The 25139-nt window shown below is 39.9% G+C and overlaps 1 protein-coding gene across 1 annotated transcript in view; it reads right to left on the minus strand.

Annotated features, from left to right (window-relative positions):
• The window catches only part of VPS41 (VPS41 subunit of HOPS complex), a 141622-nt gene that overhangs the window by 35762 nt on the left and 80721 nt on the right, over positions 1-25139 (minus strand). Inside the window, exons 8-14 of the mRNA XM_008151427.3 lie at positions 19386-19505; positions 18128-18274; positions 16472-16538; positions 8815-8912; positions 4824-4953; positions 3229-3344; positions 1948-2004 (exon numbers count right to left, since the gene is read on the minus strand). Coding sequence (XP_008149649.2) covers positions 1948-2004; positions 3229-3344; positions 4824-4953; positions 8815-8912; positions 16472-16538; positions 18128-18274; positions 19386-19505 — 735 coding nt within the window. The remainder of the gene's footprint in view (positions 1-1947; positions 2005-3228; positions 3345-4823; positions 4954-8814; positions 8913-16471; positions 16539-18127; positions 18275-19385; positions 19506-25139) is intronic.

The raw sequence follows: 25139 nt of genomic DNA on the forward strand, positions 1-25139 counted from the left end.
CCTATTCACTTTTCACTCCCTAGAACATGTTGAGAATAAATCAAACCTATATATAAAATTCACTAGTAACCTTTATATTACTAAACCAAATATACAACTAACTAGCTGAGCTAGTCTTACTTTTGACCTGCTAACCTCAACCACGTAAGCATTTAACTCTCTTTACCCTGAAATTCTCTTCTTTCTCAGCTCCAATGACACAACCTTCCTCTGGCTGTTCCAATTCTGTTTGTATACATAATCAATCCCTTGAATGTGAGTGTGCCCAATAGCTCCACTTGCAGTTCTGTTCTCTAAGGCTAGACATTGGCCCTGTGTGGATTGGTCTCAACACATATAGTCACTTGTTTGCTGACGACTCTCTCGAATCTATTTCTGAGTCCAGATATCTTTCTTGAGCTCCACTATGTTCCATAGGAGGCAAAAACGCAATGTGTCTAAATCAAAATTCACCCCCAACACACACCTGATCCTACTACTCCTTGAACAGTCTCTTTCTCTCCCCCTGTTCTCCTCTCCTCTCTCCTTCCCTCTACCCTTCTTCTCTTTCTCTCATTTCTTCTTCATTTCTTCATCATCTTCTTCTCCTCCTCCGTCTTTCACTCTCTCTCTGTCTTTCACTCTCTCTCTCTCCCCACCCTGCTCTTTCTCTTGCTCTCTCTCTCTCTCTGAATGGCATCACCATCCACCAGAGGCCCAAGCCCAAAGCCTGGGAGTCAGCCTAGATTTCTTGCTCTCACTTCCCTATGCACACAGAGCCAGTCACCAAACCCCAGAGCCTAGTTGACCATGTCTTCCATCTATCTTCACCACTCCATTCCTATCAACTCTGCAGGTCTCATCCCTTCCACCTCCACACCAAAAAGGGAATCATACCTCATTGATTCCCATCTCAGCTGGCCTCCTTCTGGCCCCCATCTCCATCAAAGAATCTTTCTAACAAGCAAATGTGATGAGGCACTGAAAGCTCAACCTGTCTTCTAGAGATTCCAAGACAGAGCCAAGCTCCTCATTCCACATGGCCCTTCAGAATCAGACTCTTCCTATATATAAGCTCCACGTAACCAAGCAGGCCAAGCAGTTTCACGACTCTGCACCATCACATGTATTATTGGCTGGAACACCTGCTGCTTCATTTCTAGATAATCCCTGCTTATTCTCCACAATTTTGAATAATCTAATCTAATAATAATAATAATAAAAGATGCTCTAGTTCTTTCTCTGTTTAGTTCCTGAGTTATTTTGCTTGTACATTTTTGAGAATTAGGCCTTTATGTGAAGTTTTACAGAGAAGTTTAAGGTAGGAGAAATATAGGCAAAAGGAATTTGTGCTGAAACCAAGGAGCCATAAAAGTTTCCAGCCTTTCTCTGTAAACAAGAGTCCTGGGCTAGATGGTCTCTAGGGACACTTCACACTCAGAGGATAAGATTTATTTTCTGCTTTCCTTCTGCACATTCACTGTCACAGTTAGCAAAGAAATAGGCTTTCAGTCACTATATTTTTCCAGAGTCCAAATGTAATAAAAATGTATTTGATGTCCTAGATTAGTCTCCATAACAAAATCAATTGAGTCTGTTATTATGGAAACAGTGAAGCAATCCACTTTCATGAAACTACTCTTGATACATTCTGTGATAATGTGATTTTACCTATGACTTAAAGAAATCTCACCACACATAACTGGAAAGCTTTGTATTTAAAATGTATTTCATAAATCCAGTTTCCAAATTACCTAAAACTACCTCCTAGCAGGTGTTCAAGTCTCTTGTTTACAAGCAGAAAATGATTCAATAAAATGAAATATTTTGATCTTACAGGTTGGAGAATTAGTTTGAAAGAAATTCTCAAAAGGCAGGAAGAATCAGTTCTTTTTAAATTACTTTCAGTTTCATTATAACTTATTGAAAGGTAAAGCTATATTTCAAATAATAAAATTACTCACTTACCAGAATCTTATGTCTTTTAATGTTCTTTTGGCTAATTTCAGCTGCCATCAAAGCTTCCTATATTTACATGAGCATGATAAAAGGCGGAGAGAAAATGGGAGAAAGTGAGAAAGACAGGAGGTTATAAACACTATATTTATTATGTTTTAAGAGTTCTACACTACATAAATAAAGCCCCATTTTCCTGCAGCCTTTGCTTCTAGCACAGGAATTGCTAATGTTATGGTTGAATGAACCTCACTGCATTCAAACTCAAACAAAAGCAGCCAACCAAAATGCAGACTCCTCTTATTTCCAGCTGAATTCATTTCCACATTAGGATATGAGAATTACTTTGCAGACAGACATCAAAATGTAACTACAGCTCCCAGGTTCAAACAAAAAAAGTCATCTGTCATTCTAAATCTGTATGAGTTATACTGACAAAGGGATACTTTTCCTTCGTGAAACATAAAAAGTAAACTATATGCATATGCTTAGGTATATCTACAAATAACGTTTTGCAAATCTCTGATTTAATTTTTATTCTGTAAAGTTTATAATTATTACTTTAACAGAAATGTTTAAAACACAGAATTATTTCTTTAAGAAACTACTGGAGCTAAAGCAATAAGGTATGAACTTAGTATCAATGCCTGAACTCTAAGTAGTTTATAAGTTAAAAACATTTTCCCCCAAATCCTTTCAGGGGGTTACAAACTTAAAGCAACACACTAGTATAAATAGATTATGTTTATTTGTTTTTAGCTGATTAGTATAAAAGCCCATCCAGAGAGTTTCTGTAACTAAACCTACACAAAAATGGCTTTCTGGTTACTGAGGTTAAAAAATGTTTTCTGTTCTTATCCTTTAAAATTAATCTGAACTCAACAAAGAGGGTAGTTCAACCATCCTAAGTGAACATTAATTTGACAGCTTTACTGTTATATATGAAATAAGCATCAAAGGAATGATTCCACGAAAATATTCAAAAAGACAATTTTAAAATACTAGCTCTATTTTATTCCTCTTGAATAAGCACAAAATAAACACTTCAACAGGCTGGATGGAATCCTTCCCTCCCTCCACTACCAACTCCTCTTCCATTGAACAGTAAAGCTAGTTAACCTCCTTGTGATCTTTTCCCCAAAACATTTCTAAAAAGGAATATTGGAAAGTTATTAGCCAACATATTTTCTAGCGTAGGGCAATCTAATTCACCTACATGAAAGATTTATCACAAAAACCTTTTATCCTCTATGCTATGTGTCAGTACTTTCAAGAAAGTAAAATCAAAACTACTTCATATTTCTTCTTTTCGAGGAGCCAGTCAATGTGGTCATCTTGGTCTCGTTCCTTCGCTACCACGACATCTCTCGGACTCACGATGTAAAAGAGCGATTCCCCCTCAGAATGCTCTATGGGTGAGAGAAGAGAGGGACATCTGGGCAACGCAACAGCAGAAACCTGGGCAGTGGTTTTTAGGGGACTCGGTTAGGCAACCCAACTTAGTAAGCGTGAACAGAAAACTCGACACCTTTGGAACAAGTGCGTTTGGTTCTGTTTGAAGGTAGGGGTGGGACAAGGTAGAGAATGATAGAATATATCCCAGTGCTTTAAAAAGTATTCAATTGTAAAATTATTTGGAAGAAAAAAAAAAAAAGGGGAAGGAGAAAGGAAGTAAGGAAGGTAAGGAGGGGAGAAATACCAAAAATCTTTTTAAAAATAAGGTGAATCTAAAATTCTGTGTTTAATATAGTCTGACTTCAGATGAAAGGTAATGTTCAAAATTCTCCGTGTCTACTGCATATCAGAATTCATGTACTGTATATAAACTTTATTAATGGCCATTTGCAGCACTGTCCTATTTTTATGAACAACCACACCCCATATAGTCTGAAATAAATGTTTCCTCCTCATCAAGGTCAAGGCCATCTAAAGCATAAGTGACAGATGCCCCGAGCCCTGGGGATATAATCTGTCATTTCAGCATGTTGTGCACAATGCCAATTGTGAGGGTTTCCTGCAGAATTCAATTATAAAACTTGTTCTGAAGGGGTTCTAAGTGTGCAGCAGAGTTTGCTCTGAGCAAAATACCTAGATTGGACACTCGCAGCTGTGAGTCACGTTCGCTTTTTGCCAAGTCCAGAATATTCTTCTCACATTTCTCAGATGACCAGGGGATTCATATAAGAAAACTCAAACATGTATAGAATATTTCTTCATTTGCTTTGGTTAAAATGAGAACTAAAAATATCACACAAAAATGTCAATTGTTTTTAAAGCAGAATTTCTTGAAAGCCTAAGCTGTTCTATTTTCATCAATGTGTTTTTGAAGGATGTGATAATACCCAAACACAGATGCCACCGGTATGACTAACCAGCAATGTCTTTCCCTTTATTTGTGAGCAGTGACTAAGTATGCCCATTCATCCACCCAACATTCAGTGAATCCCTAGTATGTGCCGGGCACTCTGCTAGGCTCTGAGCATTTGGTGACAGACAGAAAGGTAACCCCTCTGCCATCCCAGAGCACACTGTCTAGGGATATAAAGTTGAGAGTAATTAGAACATGCTGCTTGACATCAATGTAGGTTAGGTGTCACTTTAAATAGTTTGGGCGATAGATCAAGTATAAAAACAAAGAGCCCAGAGCCTACGCACCTCCATCCTGGCCCCATCTTTTCCCCTCCCTTCTGCTGTGGGAGCTCAAGCGAGTTCTATAGTATCTCTCAGCCTCGATGCCCACATTTGCAACCTAAGATGCCTGCCCAGATATTCTCCAAGATCCTTTCAGCATCTCAATTTAAATTCCTGTTGTGCTACTCGAGTGGAAGGGAGCGGGGAGGGGTATAAATGCAAGCAATATGATGAGCCAGCTCCTCGATCTTTCTCACCTAAGTGATAATCCCGACATTCGTTTTCCTGGAAGCCTCTCACTGTCAGAGCATCGGAAGAGATCTCTTCACAGGCCTCGGAGAGCGGCTGGATGATATCCAACCTGGGCCGGGCACAGTATTCTCTTTCCTAAGGGCAAAAAAGAGAATGGAAAAAGCTCATTTTAATGACATCTCTACAAATTACACAAATTAAATTTAGCTAGCCATAATTAAATGCCTTGGTTTTATCATTTCAGCAGATCTAAGCCCTTCTAACCACCTGACACAGATAGCCTCAGAACTGTGTTTTACTTTCCGACCTTTGCATGGGATAAACAGGACAGGTACTACTGTGCCATGTCAGCAGCCCACGACTGCAGCCCACTCAACGCCCAGCGACCACGGCCTTAGACCACTTCATTACACCTCTTCGTCACAAATGTGAGCAGAGTACAAATAATATCACCAACTGCTCCATTATCCAAATCGCTGCCACTACAGGTGAACTTACTGGTAATGCTGAAAATAAAAAGTCAGAGATTAAGAGTTATGTCTAAAGCAGAACTGGCTGAGATGACGGCAATGTTCCCTATCCGCTCTGTCCCGTGTGACAGACATGATCACTGGTGCCTCCTGAATACCTGAAAGATGACTTTAGTGATGGAGAAACTGAGTTTTAAATATATTTAGTTTTAATTAATTTAAATTTAGTCCTAACTTAATTTAAATTTAAATATATGGTTAGCGACATATAGTTTTGGACAGTGCAGTTCTAGATCAAGACAGAAGGGGAAAAGGTGATTTACTGAGGACCTCTGACAGCTCCACTAAGCTACTGTGATTATACTAGTACAAGGACTATTCTCATGGAGTTCTTAAATTACCCCTTAGTAAGTAATATTGTTCCTAATTTAACAGATAAAGAAACTGAGGATCAAAAGATTTACTAAGATAAAAATTACATAAGTAAGTGATGAAACTGGGTTTGTAAAAAAACTGGGACTTATGGTAAACCTTGGATTTCAAACCAAGTTTGTTTTACTTTGAAGTTCATGATTTGGGGCATTCAGCACATGAATACAACAGACACTTGACCACTATCCGAAGCAACAAGGCCTGCCGCAGCGTGACACAATGAAACAGAAGGAGAGACGTCCAGGGCTACCACCAGCTCTCAGGTTCCCGAGGTAAACAGTAAGCCTCGAGGATTCCTTTGATCAATTCTGTTAGGTTAACTGAAAAGCAATTACATTAGCTATGCCCCTCATACACTGAAAACATTCCAAAAATAAACTAGCAACTATAAAAGATCAATCAGTAGAGAAAAATAACAACAGTGAATACAGAGCATAATTTATCAGATCTGTGGCTAAATGAGAATTATCTCAATTTTGAAACAAAAAAATGAAGGAAAAGCTGAAAGATGTGAATATTTTAAAAAATTAACTGCTGTAACAAAGTAAAATATAGCAAAATAAAAAATATATATTTGAACCAAATAATAGTAAAAGAAAATTGCCTTGCTAGACCATATAAAGAGCTCCTTTATACCAGTATATGTAAGAAAACCATGAACAATGTGATTCATCGCCTTGTTTGAGAACCATTGTTCACTGGCCAAACAAACTCTGCTTATCTGTGAACTTCCTAGAAGCAGGAATTTGGTCCTGAGTTTATTGTAAAGGATTTTAACCCCCAATGCTTACCACAAATGTCCTTTATTATTGAACGAAAGAAAAATAAAATATTAAGGGAATAGCTTAATAAATTAGGGTATATCAACCAGATAAAATAGTACACAACCACTATCCTATATAATAAAAGGGAAATATGCAAATTGACCCTAACGGCAGAATGAGTGGGAACAACCAGTCACTATGACACGCACTAACCACCAGGGGGCAGACACTCAATGCAGGAGCTGCGCCCTGGTGGTCAGTGTGCTTCCACAGGGGAATGCGCTGCTCAGCCAGAAGCCGGCTCATGGCTGTCCAGTGCAGCGGCGGTGGTGGTAGCCTCTCCCGCCTCTGCGGCAGCACTAAGGATGTCCGACTAATGGCTTAGGCCTGCTCCCCGCCTGCCAGAGGGCTCCTGGGCTGCCAGAGGGCTCCCCGCCTGCCAGAGGGCTCCCGGGCTCCCCTTGGGGAAGTGGGCCTAAGCCATCAGTCGGACATCCCCCAAGGGGCCTGGACTGCGAGAGGGCACAGGTCGGGCTAAGGGACCCCCCCCCCCCCCGAGTGCATAAATTTTTGTGCACCGGGCCTCTAGTAAGAGATAATGATGGGAGACTCCATGGCCACACAGAGAGAGAATGGAATAAGGACCCAAAAAATATGGCAATAAGGAATAGCGTGTAACTCCGACTGCAACTGTGTGGGAAAAAATGCACATAGGTAAAAAGAAAGCTATGTTGGGGGATACTATATTGAGTGATATAAAAACGAATTTTAATGCTGCAGTTAAGCTATCTTTTTGATATGGAATAAAAGGTGTGTGTGTGGGGGGATTATTGGTCCCAAGCTGCTTCTTTATTCCTTTTGTCTTAATTTTATCAGTTTATTCTTTGTGTAAGGATTTAAGGTGTACTTTGGTGTTACATAAAATGAATATAATGACACACATATTTTTAAGTCATCTGCAAGACCCTCACTTCTTTCTCTGAAAAAAATTTCATTTTGTAATTTGCTCTATATGGTTGGCCTTTCTTGGTTTTTACTCCTTTCCAATACTCTCTTTTATTAACAAAGGTTTCCTCTCTTTCTTTTTTTGGCCACTTGTTTATTAGGCTTTCCCTTTTTCACTTTACTACTTCTTTCCTTATGTCTTTCAATCACATTCTCAATCCTCCCCACATTCCTCATCAAAAAGTACCATATTTACTCCCTCAGAAGCCACCGCTTTTATTTAAAAAGAATAATAATAAACTGATGTCCTGCAACAGAGCTAGAAGCCAGCCCTATTGATTTTAGCAGGTTTGAGTGTTCACTTAAGTCTACAACTTCCCATTGCCTAGCAACATGGGTACCCAGAGCTTCAGGTTACTATAGCGATGACTTCCTGATGCAAGTGCTAGCTCAGAGAAATGCTTGAGAGCAGCTACCACTTCAAAACTGGGGCTCCCAGGGTTTTTCTCCCCACTTTATTCCTTGGCATTTGAAAAGGGGGAAAAGAACGGAGAGGATACAGAAAAGAAGAGCCTACTTACTGTAAAGGACTAGATAATCAATTGCTATTTCTTTTATATACAGGATCAAAACAAAATCCTTTATAACAAGCTTTCCTTGTTTATGCCTTGAAGCCACCCCTACCCCCTTCCTGACAGGACCCCTGGACTCTGACATAAAGACAAGCTGGGAATGGAGCCGACCTGGGCTTCAAAGAGAGGCTGAGTGTGCATGCCCCTCCTTCCCCAGGAACATGCAAAGGGCTTCATTCCAAAGTCATGTATCCCAAAATCTAGATTCTCTGCGGCTTCTTATTCAGCCATACATTTCATACCATCGCTTGCACTGATAGCTGAGACTTAGCAACATTCTGTTTCAAAGCCAGAGTCAAGCTACTCAGAACCACTAGGCCACTGGGAAGTAAACAAATATGTCTGGACCACAGGAAATAATGAACTGCCCTTTCCGTAATTCCCTCTGACCACAGGGGCCCTGTTGTTGCGGCAGATCAACGTCACTGCTGTCATTTCTGGTAATGCACAGTGTCAGCTTAGTTTCTTCGCCTTTCAGAAAGAGGAGTCCTTCATTCCTTTCAACTAAAATACCGAGAGCGATGGGGAAAAAGGACTCCCCTTTGCTCAGCGGAAGGAACAAAGGCAGGCAATGAGTGGAGCTTCTGAAAGGCAGAGATGTTAGGTCTACAGGGCAATCTCTGCCGACCTTATTTTATAGGTCAGGAAGTTCTGCTCAGACTATAGCAGGGCCCTTTCATGGACAACCTGATCTAGGTACACTGCTGAAAATGAACCCACTCTTCCCGCTGTATTTGAAGTGAAATAAATTACCGTTTTTTCCGAAACCTCCTTCACGTAGGAAAGCACAACAAGCTGATCACAGAGAGGCGCGAGACCACTGATGTAGAATTCGGTTTCAAACTGGGACACTGCAAACAAAAGGGATAAAAGATCCATCATTAAGGAGCACATAAAGGAAAGGACGCATCGGCTCTGAATTCTGGACGCACCCATTTTAGAAATCTAACACAAAGGGGCACAGACACACCTTCCCGCCAGCAGTCGGTACCAGAAGAGGATAGCTGAAAACCTCACTTGAAAATTTCTATCACAAACAAAAAGCAAACCTGATAATAACAGCAGCATGAATGGTCAAATGTGACACTGTGCCCACCTACTTTAAAAATGACAGTTAAATCCCATGAAAACCCAATGTAAACTACGAATAACAATAATTATTTCTTAAAAATGCCTGAGTTTTTCACAGTTAGGGCGTTACAGGTATATAACGGTCACAAGGAAAGCTATTTGTAATTGGGAAACTATAATTCTTTTTTTTAAACATTTAATAGACATTTTATTTAAAGATTTAAAAGGAGGAAAGGGTGTGTAAATATAAATTACATGATAAAACTATTGTTTACGTGAAACAAAGGTCAGAGGAAATAAATTTCATTCTCCTTTTTAAAGACAGTCTTTAAAATTAAGAGTTATCACATCACCATAAGAAATAAATGGTGAAGGGATTAAGAAGTACAGATTGGTAGTTACAAAATAGTCAAGGGGATATAAAAGTACAGCATAGGGAATAGAGTCAATAATATTGCAATAACTATGTATGGTGCCAGGAGGATCACTTTGAAAAGTACAGTATATGGCAGTCTAACCACTATGCTGCACACCTGAAACTAATACAAAATAATATGAAATGTCAACTGTAATTGAAAATAAAATTTAAAAAGTAAAACAAAATTTAAAGAAGTATATGGATTTAATTACAATACACCTCAAAGATCTTATGGAAAACACGGTGGTACAAGTACAAATATTTGCTAAGGTATGAGTCTAATGACTAGCAGCTGTAAAATCTATATATATAAAACCCTAATATGCAAATAGACAGAACGGCAGAACGACTGAACAACCGGTCACAGTGACGTGCGCTGACCACCAGGGGGTGTATGCAGAACATGTCGGGTGCCGGCAGCAGGCGGCAGAGCACGGAACATGGCGGGTGCCAGCCGCAGCAGGATGGTGGAACAGGTGAGCAAGGGTGCCAGACCAAGGCAGGGTGCCAGTAGCTGTCATCGGGGCGAGCCTCTGGTGGTTACTGAAAATTCTTTGCTCCCGCGCACCGTGGTCCCGCCCAGCGCTTGCATCTACTGCTAGCACCGGTCCCCCTCACACCCACTGCCGGCTCTGGAGCCACCGCTAGCACCCGCTGCTGGTGCCTGGTGCTGGCCCCCATCACTCGGCGCTGTCAGCGTATGAGCAGCAGCTGCCGGCCCCGATCACCCCTCAGGCTTCTCCACCTCCCCCTGCTCCTGAGGGGCAATCGGGGCAGCAGCTGCCACTCACACCCACTGATGGCTCCAGCCCCACTCACACCTGCTGCTGGCGCTGGCCCCAATCACTCCGCACTGTCAGCGGGTGCAAGCGGGGTTGACGCCGTCAGTGTGTGGGAGCGGTGGCGGCAGGAGCAGGGCTGCTGGCAGACAGGGGGCCCGGGGCCACGGTGGGAAGGGCCGGGAGGGGGCACGGAAGATGGGCCGAGACCAGCCCCTGGTCCCACTGCAGCCTCGTGGCCCACAGTTCCTTTCAAGGTACACAAATTTGTGCACTGGGCCCATAGGATTTATAATAAATGACTTGTTTTAAGCAACTAGATTGTGGGGTGATCTGTTACACAGTAGATCTAAGTGGTACAGTGGTGGTGCTGGCAAAGACTCAGTAATTATACACTGCAAATTCATTTACAGATTCATTTGGGAATAAACTCTCATTTGGTAGTTACAAAATAGTCATTTTGTACATTTCTACAAGTTTCTTGATTCAGATCTTCTCCACAATTCTGTAGTATTAGCTTCTGACTTAGTTAACTTCTATGATAAAATTACAGTAAACCCTCGATTTTGCAGGTCTCAATTTAACAGACTTCAGATTTAATGGACAAAATTTCCAGTCCATATGTTACATGTGAAAATTAACATTCTGTTAATTTTAAAATGCTTTAAACCGAAATTTGCTTATAATTAAGTTTATTTATTTGTTATTAATTCACTGTTATTTTAAACAAATTTTAGCAAATAGGCCATATGTTGGAAAAAACACTTTAGTTAAATAAGTATTTACATATCTACAACTATAGTCTACATATTTAAATCCAAGAATCACCACTTGTAACCATGTTAGCTAATGATTATCATGTGATCACACCATATCAAGAGAGGTAACTGGTTCTGTTGTTAAGTGGCATGACTTTTTGTAGTAGTTTTAAGACACTGCAGCCGAAGTGTGCTAAGCCATGACCCAGACTTGTGCATTTGTTTATTTGCAGTGACTGGTGAATTCAGGCATTTACTAGACCTATTCAGTATAAATTTAAAATTACGGTAATACATATAGAAAACTTTTCTGTGAAATTAAATTTTTCATAAATACCTAATTTTAATTAGACAAACATATTTACACTAGAGGCCCAGTGCACAAAATTTGTGCATGGGGGCGGGGGCGTTGTTCCTCAGCCCAGCCTGCACCCTCTCCAATCTGGGACCCCTCGAAGGATGTCCTACTGCTGGTTTACAGAGATCGGGCCTAAACATGCAGTCAGACATCCCTCTCACAATCCAGGACTGCTGGATCCCAACCACTTGCCTGCCTGATTGCCCATAACCGCTTCTGCCTGCCAGCCTGATCACCCTCTAACTGCTCCCCTGCCAGCCTGATCTATGCCTAACTGCTCCCCTGCCAGCCCAATTGCCCCTAACTGGCCTCCCCTGCCAGCCTGGTCACCCCTAACGGCCCTCCCTGCCAGTCTGGTCACCCCTAACTGTCCTCCCCTGCAGGCCTGGTTGCCCCCAACTGCCCTCCCCTGTCAGCCCTGTCACCCCTAACTGCCCTCCCCTGCAGGCCCGGTTGCTCCCAACTGCCCTCCCCTGCAGGCCCGGTCACCGCCAACTGCCCTCTCCTGCAGTCCTGGTCCCCCCCCCAACTGCCCTCCCCTGCAGGCCTGGTTGCCCCTAACTGTACTCCTCCTGGTCTGGTCACCCCCAACTGTCCTCCCCTGCAGGCCTGGTTCCCCCAAACTGCCCTCCCCTGCCGGCCTGATCGCCCACAACTGCCCTCCCCTGCCGGCCATCTTGTGTCCACATGGGGGCAGCCATCTTTGACCAAATGGGGGTGGCCATCTTGTGTGTTGGAGTGATGGTCAATTTGCATATCACTTTATTAGATGGGATCAGTAACTAATTTGTCAATATTTTAACATAGGCATTCGGAAAAACCACTTTATTATATGATGAAATTTAGGCTTTAATAGGCAATGCCTTGCCCAAATTAGTCTATTATATGGAGGTTTAACTGTATCCTCTTTTCTAACCTGGGGAAGTCAGCATAGCATAATGTAAATTATATTAAATATAGAATCAGGAAATTTGAATTTTAACTTCAACTAAATTGAACTTGGATAAGTCATCTTAATTTCTGTGGTTATAACTTTTATTAGAATACTAGAGGTCCGTTGCACAAATTCATGCATGGGTGAGGTGCCTTGGACTGGCTGGCGATCAGGGCCGATTGCGGGGACCGGCTGGCCAGGAGGAGGGACCGTGGGAGGTTGTCCGGCCGCAGGAGGTTGGCTGTGGAAGCGCACAGACCACCAGGGGGCAGCTCTTGCATTGAGCGTCTGCCCCTGGTGGTCAGTGTGCATCACAGCAACCGGTCGACTGGTCAGTCGGTCACTTAGGCTTTTATATATATAGATAAATAAAATACTGGCTTGGTGGTGATGGACTCCTTTAGCTTTTTCTTATTTGTGAAACTCTTTATCTGACCTTCAATTCTAAATAATAACTTTGCTGGGTAGAGTAATCATAGTTGTAGGTCCTTGCTTTTCATCACTTTGGTCAATGAGCTTTCTTCTTTAATTCTCTAGTTGTAAGACTTCCATTCAGCCAGATTTCAGGCAGTTCTGAATAATAGTTGTTCTGTGGTTTAGTTATAATTTTGATGTGGTTGTGGGAGGATGTGAGTACTGCATTTACCTATGCCGCCATCTTGACCAGAATCTTTTTTGTTTATAATTTATTCACTTCATGTAGTCTCTGCCTAAACTATTGCTAATTCCCAATTTGTAAAGTCTCAATTTGTAAGAATTAGTACTTAACAAATTAGCATTTATTACAGTATGTGAAATTAAGAAGTAAAATAGACATGTACTTCTACACATCTTTTCTTGCTTTCTTATAGTACTTGGCTGTAAAAAAGAAAGAAATGTTACCTTTTGCAACAGCCACAAAAAATTAATATCCCACAGAAAGGAATAACTTTTTGTGTTTTTGAGATTCTGACTTATTAGGAAGAGTTATAAACATCTGGCGTCTAAGAAATGTATAGTCACAGAACTTCTTTAATCTCAATGTTGGTTTTGCCTCATTTACTAGAGAATAGATCACGCTGTTCAGGGGTAAAGCAAATTGTAATCCAGACCTCCTAATATTTCTCTTTTCCTTTATCCTAGTTAAGGACTCTTATCTAAACCACTTTGCCTCCTGTTGTGGAAATGGCTTATATTATTAAAGGTTTCCTCTCAAGGGGGAAAAATATGGTACTTAACCACTAACCATAGTACTAAAATGTCAGTAATGTGATATTGTTAGTACTCAAGCACATTGTATTTCACATCAGTTGTGGTACAGATGAACTACACTTTAATAACGTGATCCCAGGGCTCCAGGGCCAGTACTGGGTCAGCTACTAGTAATCGCAAAGCTGGGTGGAAATTTGCATGGTGACAACAGCCACCATGATTTAGCGAGCACCTATTATCTGCCAAGTGTGTGTGACAGGCATTATTTATGTCATGTCTACTTCTCACAACCCTCTTCAAAGGCAGGTATTATCACCTCCAGGCTTTTCTGGCTTGGGAAGGTGAAGTAACCTTAACAAGAAGATCCTATCCATTTTAACGCCATGGTAGTAAGATGGTGGCCAAGTTATTTACGTCCCTACGCCCCATTTTTCTTCATCTATAGCGTGAGAAACATACTACCTGCCCTTTGAAGGGGAGCTGTGAGAGTGACGTAAACTAACGCAGGTAAGGCATATAGCACAATGCCCCATACCTACTATGTGAGCAATAAACATCAACTAATGAGATATCGACTCCATTTTTATCCTTCCCTGGAAATTTTTACATCTTTAAAAATTCCCAGATGCCCTGGCTGGTTTGGCTCAGTGGGTAGAGCGTTGGGCCTGCGGACTGAAGGGTCCAGGGTTTGATTCCGGTCAAGGGCACATGCCTGGTTCAGGCTCACTCCCCAGTAGGGGGCTTGCAGGAGGCATCTGATCAATGATTCTCATCATTGATGTTTCTATCTCTCTTACTCTCTCCATTCCTCTCTGAAATCAATAAAAACATATTAATAAAAAATTCCCAGAGTTCTTGTCGTCGTCTTCTTCTTCTTCTTCTTCTTCTTCTTCTTCTTCTTCTTCTTCTTCTTCTTCTTCTTCTTCTTTAACTCATCTGTATTTAAAATATTCTAATACATATCTCTCAGGACACTATGTATTGAGATGTTCAAAGGTTTTCTTTTTTTTCCTGGTAGAGGACAGCAGGATAGAGATAATAAAATAATTATCTTTATCTTGGTGTTATCAGTCTTCTATATTATCTTGTTCCTCAGTTTTTCTCAGTACCATTATATTCTGCATATATCTATTCTGTATGCATTTATCCTTCTAAGGCAAAAAGTTATTAAAACCCTACCACCAACATCTGACTACAAATAAAAAATATCCCAGATTTAAATGCCATAACCATATTAGCCATGTAATATAAGTCTTTCAATTTTTAGAAATATAGTCATTGCAAATGATTTATCTCAGCTTCACTTTGTTATAATGACCCATCAAATTTATATTCCCCAATTATCACCCAATGGGTAAATGAAATTTTCAGCTAACTTGTAAGACAGCAAAACTTTTCTTTCCACACAAAAACTAGTATGTCTCCTATTGCTCTCAGTTCTAAGTAATACAAAAATAGTGTTTACTATATCTATTTAATCTACAAAAGTCTGTCAATTTTCATGCTTTCTATCTAAATAACTTTTGCACTAAGTTATAAAACTAAGTTGAAGAAGTAAATGGCATGTCACCCTTGCCACACTTCTCCTGAACAGCTCTTTCCCAGAGTCACTGATTCATTCAGCCCAACATCATTTAGCACCTCCTAAGTGCCAGGCATTGTGCCAGGTCCCTGAGATACAAACACTGAGCAAAGACAGACCAAGTGTGTACTCTGCAGGAGGCTAGAGTTTCGTGCAAAAGACAGATAGGCAATGAATAATCACAGGGTCGCTGCAACGGAAACAAGTGCTAAAAAGAGGAGTGTTCCACATGCCCATAATGGGGGGATGTGACCTAGTTAGGGAGGCCCAGGGGGCTTTCCCAGGAAAGCAATACTTGACCTGAGGTGTGATTAAGGATGATCGAAGGTCAATGAAGTAAAGAAGCAAGAGGAGCATTCTAGACAGAGGGGAGGAAGGAGCATGGGTAGGTGTAAGCAGGCCAGTGTAGCTGCAGCACAGAGACCAAGGAGAAGCCTGGCTGATGCCAGAGAGGCAGGTGAGGGCTGGCACAGGTCCCTCTGGTCATGTCCAAGAGTCACATTTTTATCCTAAGAACAACAGGAGGAGACTGAAGGGTGGTGACATGATCTGATTTGTAATTTGACTGCACTGGGGAGACTAGATTACAGTGATTCACAGGGGACGGAGATAAACCAGTTAGGAGGCTGCTGCAGTGATCCAGAAAAGAGATTATGGCAGTTTGGACCAGACCAGTAATGACGAAAATTAATATTCAGAAAACACACGTTGACAGGACCAGATGTCAGTGCTGTGCTATGAGCTGTGCACATATTAACTCTTGGAATTCTCACAAACAACATGTGAGACAGGTATTCTTTTCCACAATTTACGAATAAGAATATTGAGGTAGGTAAGAATTTGTTCAAAATCTAGGTAGTAGACAGAACCAGAGCCCAGTTATTCAACTTCAAAGCCAACTACAAAGTTCTTGAGTAAAAATTAGAAATATAGTTAGAAAAAAAGGGTCTCTGTAATGAAGTTTCAACACTTAAAACAAAAGCTCCTTGACCAGCCGAAACCAGTTTGGCTCAGTGGATAGAGAGCGTCAGCCTTCGGACTGAAGGGTTCCAGGTTCGATTCCGGTCAAGGGTATGTACCTTGGTTGCGGGCACATCCCCAGTAGGGTGTGTTCAGGAGGCAGCTGATCGATGTTTCTGGCTCTCTATCCCTCTCCCTTCCTCTCTGTAAAAAATCAATAAAATATATTTTTAAAAAAAAGCTCCTTGACCAGTTTCATCATGGTCACAAGCGATAAGGCCTGAAGAAGAACATGGTCTTAGGTTTCCCCTTAGCAAAATGGAGTCTCCTTTGAGGTTTTATACTCATGGAAGGCATACCTATTTCAACATATCGGCTTGGCAAGTCCCTCATTTCACTGGCATGCCGTTCCTTCACCGAGCATATCTAGAAAATAAATTCACAGGTTATTTTACTCACCTGATGGAAAACTCTTCATAACATGTCATTCACTATATGATATTTTCATTAAATTAACCATGTAGTACTGAAGATGGAGTGCACACAATCTATCCACTGACTTAAGTGACAAAAATTAATTTCCATGATATATAGCAACTGTTACTTATATTCTTCAACATTATTCTTCAATGAAGTCTTATTCCAAAGCAAAGAAAGGAAGGAAACTATTATATAGTTTTAACATGTTTCCAATGGCCCATTCTTTCCAATTCTACTTAAGAGCCACTTCTGTCATCAGACAAATAAAGCTCTGGCAGAAGCACATATCCAAGAAAGGCCAATGGCTCATTTGGGCAACATTCGTACTAGGTCTTGTGTTTCTGATTACATATTGGTGATATATTTTACTGTTGCTAAGTAATACTTTGCGAAAGTGGCACAGACTCTTCTTCTTTTGAGTATATTAAAATCAATGTGTTATATAATTTAAATCAGGTAAACTACAGCCTGGCCCAGGCCTGTTTTTTTTTTTTTTTTTTTTTTTTCAGGTCTGTAAGCTAAAAGTAGTTTTTATATTTTTAAAGGAAAGGAAAGGAAAGGAAAGGGAGGAAAGGGAATATTCAGCAGAAAAAAATGTACCTTAAAATCTATAATACATAATGCTAGCCTTTTACAGAAAGTTCACTAATCCCTATTTCAAATTATATGTATACAATTTGTGTATATATACATATATATGTGTGTGTGTGTGTGTGTGTGTGTGTGTATTTATCTATCACACACACAACACTCAACACATGGTTGTTTTAGGGTGGTAAGACTAGAGATTTGCTATATTTTCTAAAGTAAATATATTCTATTTTATAATAGGACTCTAAAAATTTACATAAGTTCAGCCATGGAGGTGAAAAAAATCTAAAATTAAATACTGATCATAGTCATTTTCATCAGGGATCAGGTTTTTATCCTTTTTCTTTAGATAGTATTTCTTGTTCTTTTATAGTTGCTATCCCTAAGTATTGCTACAACATAGAAAACTCTAAAATACAAAAAACCCAAAGGGAAAAATACAAATACTATTCAGTGTCTCAGCACCAAGTGAACACCATTAACCACCTTTTAAAAAAATATTTTATAAAGCTAACAATTTACTACAAATAATATATTATTTAAATATTCTTCCACAATTCTTTAATGTCTTCATAGCATATCATTACATAGTATGAGAGAAAATCATTGATCGCCTGCCTCCTGCATGCTCCCTACTGGGGATCGAGCCAGCAACCCAGCATGTGCCCTGACCAGGAATGGAACCGTGACCTCTTGGTTCATAGGTCAACCACTGAACCACACCTGCTGGGCCACCATTTGTTTTTCATGGCATGGAAAAGAAAGACTCTATCTTAAAACTTAAGCATATGAAAGGATTGAGCATTAAATGATTATCACATGCTGATAATACTCTCAGGTGAAAATATTTTAGTTGCAAGAAGCATTCAAGAACTCATATTCCTTTGGCGCATCTTCAATGAATCTATAACAACATGGACTTATTATAAGACAAGCAAAAACACCTTGACAGAAGTCCCCCAGCCGATAATCAGTGTCACACTGTCCTTCCAGCAGAGGCTGCAGGGGTACATATCTGGGCGAAGACTTATGTCATCCCGGGGCACATTAGTGATTCTTTGCTTTGAGGTGATGTCAAATATCTTCACACCCTGGAAAATAAAATAGCATTAACATACTCTACTGGGGAGAAGAAAAGTAATGGAAAACACTGCTACACACCACTGACAACCAGCCCTCCAAAATACTGACAGTGTCTGCTGAGCCCGGTGGGAGTCACGCAGAGGAAAATGCTCCCACTCCACACAAGCCTGTGAGGGCCCCGAACAAGAGAAAACCTCCATGCCTCTTTCTGCACGAAAGCATTTTATTAGTCAATGGCATCGGTGGCTCAAATACAACACAAATGTGAAATGCGCAGATGTCAACAAGTGCATTTCCAAAATGACAGACAAGTAACATTTCTAATTGTGTATCATTCCACTCACTACAAAATGAAGTTCGCTTTTCAGAAACACTTTGAAATCGAAAATCTACCACGTACAGAAAACTACACTTGACATTTAAAATACTCAAATGGAAACATCGAGCAAGCAGCTAACTAAAAATAAACCAAGAGGCCACAGGTTTGTTTGCCTTTAGCGTGACCCTGGAAAAGTAAGTCCTGAATAGCAGGGTAGATTCTGGGAGAATAGAACAGAACTAATTTGCTAAGTTATACCTCGAAATTCCAAAAGATATGCCAGATGTCAAAAAGATAATTTTAAACATTCTATTTGCTCTAACTCATGGTGCGTAAACTTTTAAGTAAGTGTAGCACCAAATATCATGATTGACTTTTTAAAAGGCAAGCCTATATTTTTCTTGTAATTATACTGGGAATAAAATGGCATCAGCAATATCGTGCACTTGTTTCATCTCAGCTGTTACTTGCCCTTGGCTAATAGGCAAAAGGTATTTTCAAGATCACATCCCCAATGCAGCCCTTCAATTATTAAGACGCCTTTTCATTTTCTTGACTATTCTCCAGGCCTCAGGTTTCTTCCTCTAAAACAGAGTCCAGATATGTTGGGAGTTCCTCTATTATGAAAGCCAAGAGCAATCTAATTTCTTTAACCTTCCAGGTATGACATGAATTGCCATTTGTACCCTTTAGCAGTGACCACTGCAGCAAGTGGTATCTTTCCTCCTTGTAACAGCCCTCTCAGTGCAGCCCCTCTTTCTCTCTGAAGAGGCATTAGGAAGATGGTGACATGCTTTTACCATATTATTGGCCCAAGCAATCAGATGGCCTCTCCACTTCACACTCCTTATGTTCCCTTCCCCTTCATGCAGAACAGAAGACTTCCATCTGCTCATCCAAGACCGTTCAAACAGCAGCAACTAGGGACAAATAGTATAAAAACAGAATTTTAGAAACTAAGAAGCATGCATAGATTCCCTCCTTACTATTTTTGCCTGGCCATTGACCAAATGACAAACAACTTATTCTCAGCAACTTTTGTTCAGACTCATAGGACTACATCATTTGCATTTTGGAAAGAATTTCCACTACATTTATCTTACCCAGGACACTGTTTAAAATGTAGGAGTGTTGAAGTTACTACAAAGTCAAGCCACAAGATGGCACTAAAATACCAAATTCATGGAGAATACTGCACATTAGTCAAAAGATCTGTATCACAAAATGTTCTTCAAATGATTGCCCAAGAATTAATTTATTTGGTAAATTGGGAAATAAAAACCTCATAATGTCCCTCTGAAAGTACAAATATTAGTTACAGATTAAACCACAATAGTTAGAAGCAGTCTGTTTTTCATTTAACCCAAGAAAAATAATTTTTAAATGGCCTTTGAACAGTAATTTGTGTCATAAGAGAAATTTGCTTGAGGCTTAAACTTGTTTTAAAAGTTCAGAGTAGATAGGGTCTTTATTTTAAAGAGAAGAATGTATAATAAAAATATCTGCTGGGTAAGTTTTATTACCAAATATAACTGGTCCAAAACGCTAAGGCTGTAGTTTAATAATGCATGCATTATTAAGGTACAATAAAATAGTATTTCTTGATATATTCAATTCAAATACTTTTAAAAAAGACATTTATACAATATATAACTTAATATACATAAGATATAATTTATACAATGTATAACTTACAATAACTTCACACATGTAATCCTGAAGCATGTTTCCTACCATTTAAAAGTCAATGCTGATGACATACAGAATTTTTAAAAATTCCTATTATCAGAGTAGATTTCAGTTTACCTTAGTATATTCTATGTCCCTTCCCACCCCCAAAGAAGGGGGGAAACGAGTAATAGAAGAAAGAGAGCAAATTCACATTTTACTTATATTTTTTAATATATCTTTCTCAATAGTTGGGCTCATATAGTCAAAAAGTACAAAATAAGGGGAAAATCCTATAATTAAATGTGTCCATCTTCACAAATAAGCAGAGTATGGTCACTTTTATTTGCCATAAGGGCTTGAAGCTCTTATTATCCGTGGAAAAGAAAGATGTCCTCATACAGTCCACGGTGGAGACTGGAGGCGCAGGGCTTTTCCGGAACACATGGCGTCCTGCCTTTCCGTTAGACAGTTATAGGATAGCCCCTCAAACACCTGCTAACCCTCCCGTGCTCTCCCAGCCCAGGTCCTACGAAAGAGACTGCCACCACCACGTGTCCCTGCTTCCTGTCAGAGACCCTTCGGCCCTCTCTGTCTGTGATTCAGCTTTCCCAAAGAGCCCAGGAGGTCACTGAATGTGTTTGGTATTTTGTGACAGGGCAGGTATGAAATTCAGGAAACGAGGGAAAAGCCTGAGAATATACTCCTGCTACACACTCCACTAAAGATTATGGTAGCTGAAAACAATTACGTATATTAAACATGAGGCACTGATAAGACTGAAATGTTTATCTTCCATCTGTGGTCTGGATCAGGTCGGGTGACTGGGCTGGGCCCAGGGTGACCACCTGCTGGGAGGAGCAGTGGCTGGTGAGGACAAAGGTGTGGTGGAGGACTACATCAAGTGCCCGTCCTCACCAATTCCCACCTAGACAACACCAGGCAGTGTGAAAAAGGGAAGAATCTGCACCTGTGTTTTAGAAAAATTAAATATGCCCCATATTTTAAGTTAAAAATTCTATAAAATGATAAAAATAAGACCCCAGTGAAGGCCATTATTCAACTCGCTACAAGAAAAAGCCTGCCTGGGAAGTGGCTGGTTGGGTAGAGGGGGCTGGCGGTGAGGGGAGTCATGGGAAAATGCCATGCAGGTCACACAGGCTTTGGTCAGCACTGGTAGCTGACGCCTGGCCGAGGAGCCACTCCCACCTTCACTTGACAACACAGGTCAGAAGGAAAGCAGGCACACTGGCAACAGGAAGGCACCTACCAAAGACAGTTGTGCCAGTTATGAGAGGTGGGCAGTACCTGTGCACACTTCAAATTCCTTAGTAAATGCAGAAAGCAGGCTTTAAAAAAAAAAAAAAATGGCAATTTCCTGCTGCACCAATGGTCATGTTCTTTGGCAGCCATTTTTCTAGGACAATTTTGTTCCGATTCAGGCAATAACAAAAACTTCCTTCTCCCAACACCATCCAAAATAAAAGATTTGAACAAGTTCTCAGAAAAAAATCTATTACAAATTCACAGCAACTTCAACTCTAAATACTGAAAACACACCTCTCAGTAAATATGAGCTAACAAGAAAAAAACCACTAACAATATGGAGAAATTCAGTATTTGTCAACAACAGGACTTATCCAAGGAACCAGAGAAATCTCCCACTCTGACTCCACATGGCTGACAGTCATAAAACAGAGAAGAACTTTAAAAATAATCTTTCTTGTTCTCAGGTGACAACAAAATTAAGCAAAAAAATTAGTAACAAAGGTTAAGCAAAACAAAACAACTGAAATAAAAAAAAAAAATGATACCGTTGGGTAAAAGAGAAAACCAAACTATAACGGAGCACTCTGAAATGAGGACACAAATACTACAAACCTAAACTTTAGGGGCTGCAATCACAATTATAAACAAAGGGAAGTCCACAGCTCTAAAAGTTAATGACCAAAAACAGGTGTGCATGTACTAATAACTACATGACAAAAACAAAAATACTTAAGTGAGGGATATAAAAGGAGAACTAAATAAGTGGAAAGGTACAATGCTTTCCTGGATAGTAAGACTCAAAATTCTCATGAAGAGTTTAAGTCTTCTAAATCAACCTATGATTTTAATGCGAACCCGAAAAAATTCTCAAAGGAATTACTTCTAGAACTTCTAAAATACAATAAATTCATTTGAATATATGTAAGAATAACAGGATTTTTTTTTTTAATTAAGCAATTTGTGTGTGTGTGTGGATTGGCCCTGCCGAACAGTAAAACATTTTATAAAATTAACATTCAAAACAGTACAGCAATGGTTCTAGAATTGACAGATGAAGGGGAAAGAAAGGAAAGAACTGACAAAGATGAATCAAATGAAAAGGTCAGACAGTGTGTGTGTGTGTGTGTTAGGAAACAAGGCACCCTCAAACTACCCAGCAGTAGTCCACTATCTTCCTAGAGGATCCTTTAGCATTAAGGGCTCAAAAGCTTTAAAAATGAAACCAGTAAGTCCATGCCTAGAAATTCATGCTAAGAAATGATCAGACAAGTGAGTAAAGATGTATGTAAAGTTATTTATAACAGCCAGAAATGAACTAAAAACTGGGGAATGATTGAGTAAAAAGCAGTAGAGTGAGACATATGAAGCATATGCATTCATTTTTAAATGCTTTTATATATTTATATTTATGAACATAAAAAGATGTTCAGGGCATATTAAATAAAAAAGCAGATTGTAAAACAGTTTTAAATAAGGTGACACTTAAATATGAATGTGTATCCATATATAAAAATCTAGAAAACTATCACAAAGTAATAATAATTAATTCTAGAAATAAGTGATAGACTTTCATGTTATTTCTATTTTATAATTATTCTGTATGAAATGTGAATTATTTTTAAAATGTTAATAAACATGGGAATAAAAATCCATTATTCTCTTATTTTTACAATCAAGATAATTTAGGGGAATAGTTGAAACAAAACAATGAAACTCAAAAATTCACTGGAATTTAGAGAAAGAAGGAATGTGTGAAGCATACTGAATATGTATTAGAATTAATTCACACAAACTGTAAGTATTTTTAAATAAAACATTACTAAAGAAAATTGTTAATAAAGTTTTGAAATAGCAACCAAAGTCCAAATTCACTCCAACTGATCCTTTCTGTTGTGGTTGGTGTGCTTTTTGGTTATGGGAGGAAGCTGAGGCCGGCTGGACCATGGCCTCCCTTTGTCTGCTGCTCTGGCTCCAAAGAAAACTTCCAGCAGAGGGCAAGAAGAAGGGAAGGAGAGAATTCTGAATTCAGTACGTCTCGTGGTTGAGTCTTAAGTTTCCAGAGTTCTGTTGCTACAAATCTTGTGTCATGCTCTGACATGAAATCAAAGCAGCAAAACATCGATGAGAGAAAAACATCATCGATCAACTGCCTCCTGCACACCCCTCACAAGGGGATCAAGCCCACAACCCAGGCATGTGCCCAGACCAGGAATCAAACCGGTGACCTCTTGGTTCCTGGATCAACACTCAACTGCTGAGCTACACTGGTCGGATTCATGTAATTTTCTGATGTTTTTCAAATAGCAGTAGTTTCAGTCACTTTACCTTTATATTTTTTGGATGAAAAATAAGCAATAATGTATACATAAGAAGACTTAAATATATTAGGAAGGTCATTGTTCAGAAGAATTCTTTTGCAAGTCAAAAAATTTCCCCCTAATTTCTTGGTTCAGTATATGTTTTAAGGTCATGCTGGTTTTATCAAAGGATAATGAGTGCCATATTCTATTTTGTTCATGGAGATACAATGTATTTATCTTTCATCTCCCAAACTGTAAATGTATTGGGAAGAGAGCCCGCATTTTATACTTGGCTAGACACACAGGCATAATAAATAACAAATACTGAGGAGGCTTTCCTAGGTATTTTAATATTATTCTTTCCTCATTGTTCATACACACAATGTGTTTGCTTTAAGAGAAGCTATGTAATTCCCCAAAACCCTTGTTACTTAGCCCATCTATAGTTAGTGATGTCCAGTGGAATTTGCCCTAATCTCAAAAATCTAAAGAAAAGAACCCTGTGACTCTTTATATAATTACTATATATCCTTGCTTTGCCCTGGCCAGTGTGGCTCAGTTGGCTGGGCATTGTCCCATGCACCAGAGGGTCACTGGTTGGATTCCAGGTCAGGGCACATGCCCAGGTTGTGGACTCGATCACCAATAGGGGGTGTGCAGGAGCAGCCAATCAATGTTCTCTCTCACATCGATGTTTCTCTCTCCCTCTCCCTTCCAATCTCCCTAAAATCGATAAAAACATACAAGAAATAAATCTCCTTGCTTTGAGAAAGGACTCACTTGTATTGACCCCATGTTCTACTCTTGAAATGTTGGTCTATTTCCCTTTGCTCAATGCCAGAGGATATAATTTGTGCACAGCTTGTCAAAATTTTGAAAACTACTTTTAAGGCTAATCTTCCCCTATTCAGTTTAGGTAATTGCAGTTCCTTTATTTCAGGGATGTCAACTGGGTCTGAAAGTGTTTATTTGAAATGTGTCTGCAGCCTGCTGAAAGCTCTGCAGTTGCTGCCGAGCCCACTTCTCCCCATTGTCTCTGTACCTCGTCTGCTTCTCCTCCACATTACCGGCCTGGCCCTTGAAGCCTCCATTCCTGCATTCCCTCGCCACTGCACTTTATTCTTCACTAATGAGCCCTACTTTCCAACCAATACATAGTATAAAACTTTAAATGTCAGCGAATAATTATGGAATCATTCCCATTTCTGTCCTTTGAAACTCTCCAAATACATCTGCTGTCCATGCAAGATTTGATTTATCCCATTTTGTAGGACATACGGTTTCATACAGGAGGGAGAACGACCAGACAATCCACTC

This window comes from Eptesicus fuscus, chromosome 14 (genome assembly GCF_027574615.1).
Source record: "Eptesicus fuscus isolate TK198812 chromosome 14, DD_ASM_mEF_20220401, whole genome shotgun sequence".
Taxonomy (NCBI): domain Eukaryota; kingdom Metazoa; phylum Chordata; class Mammalia; order Chiroptera; family Vespertilionidae; genus Eptesicus; species Eptesicus fuscus.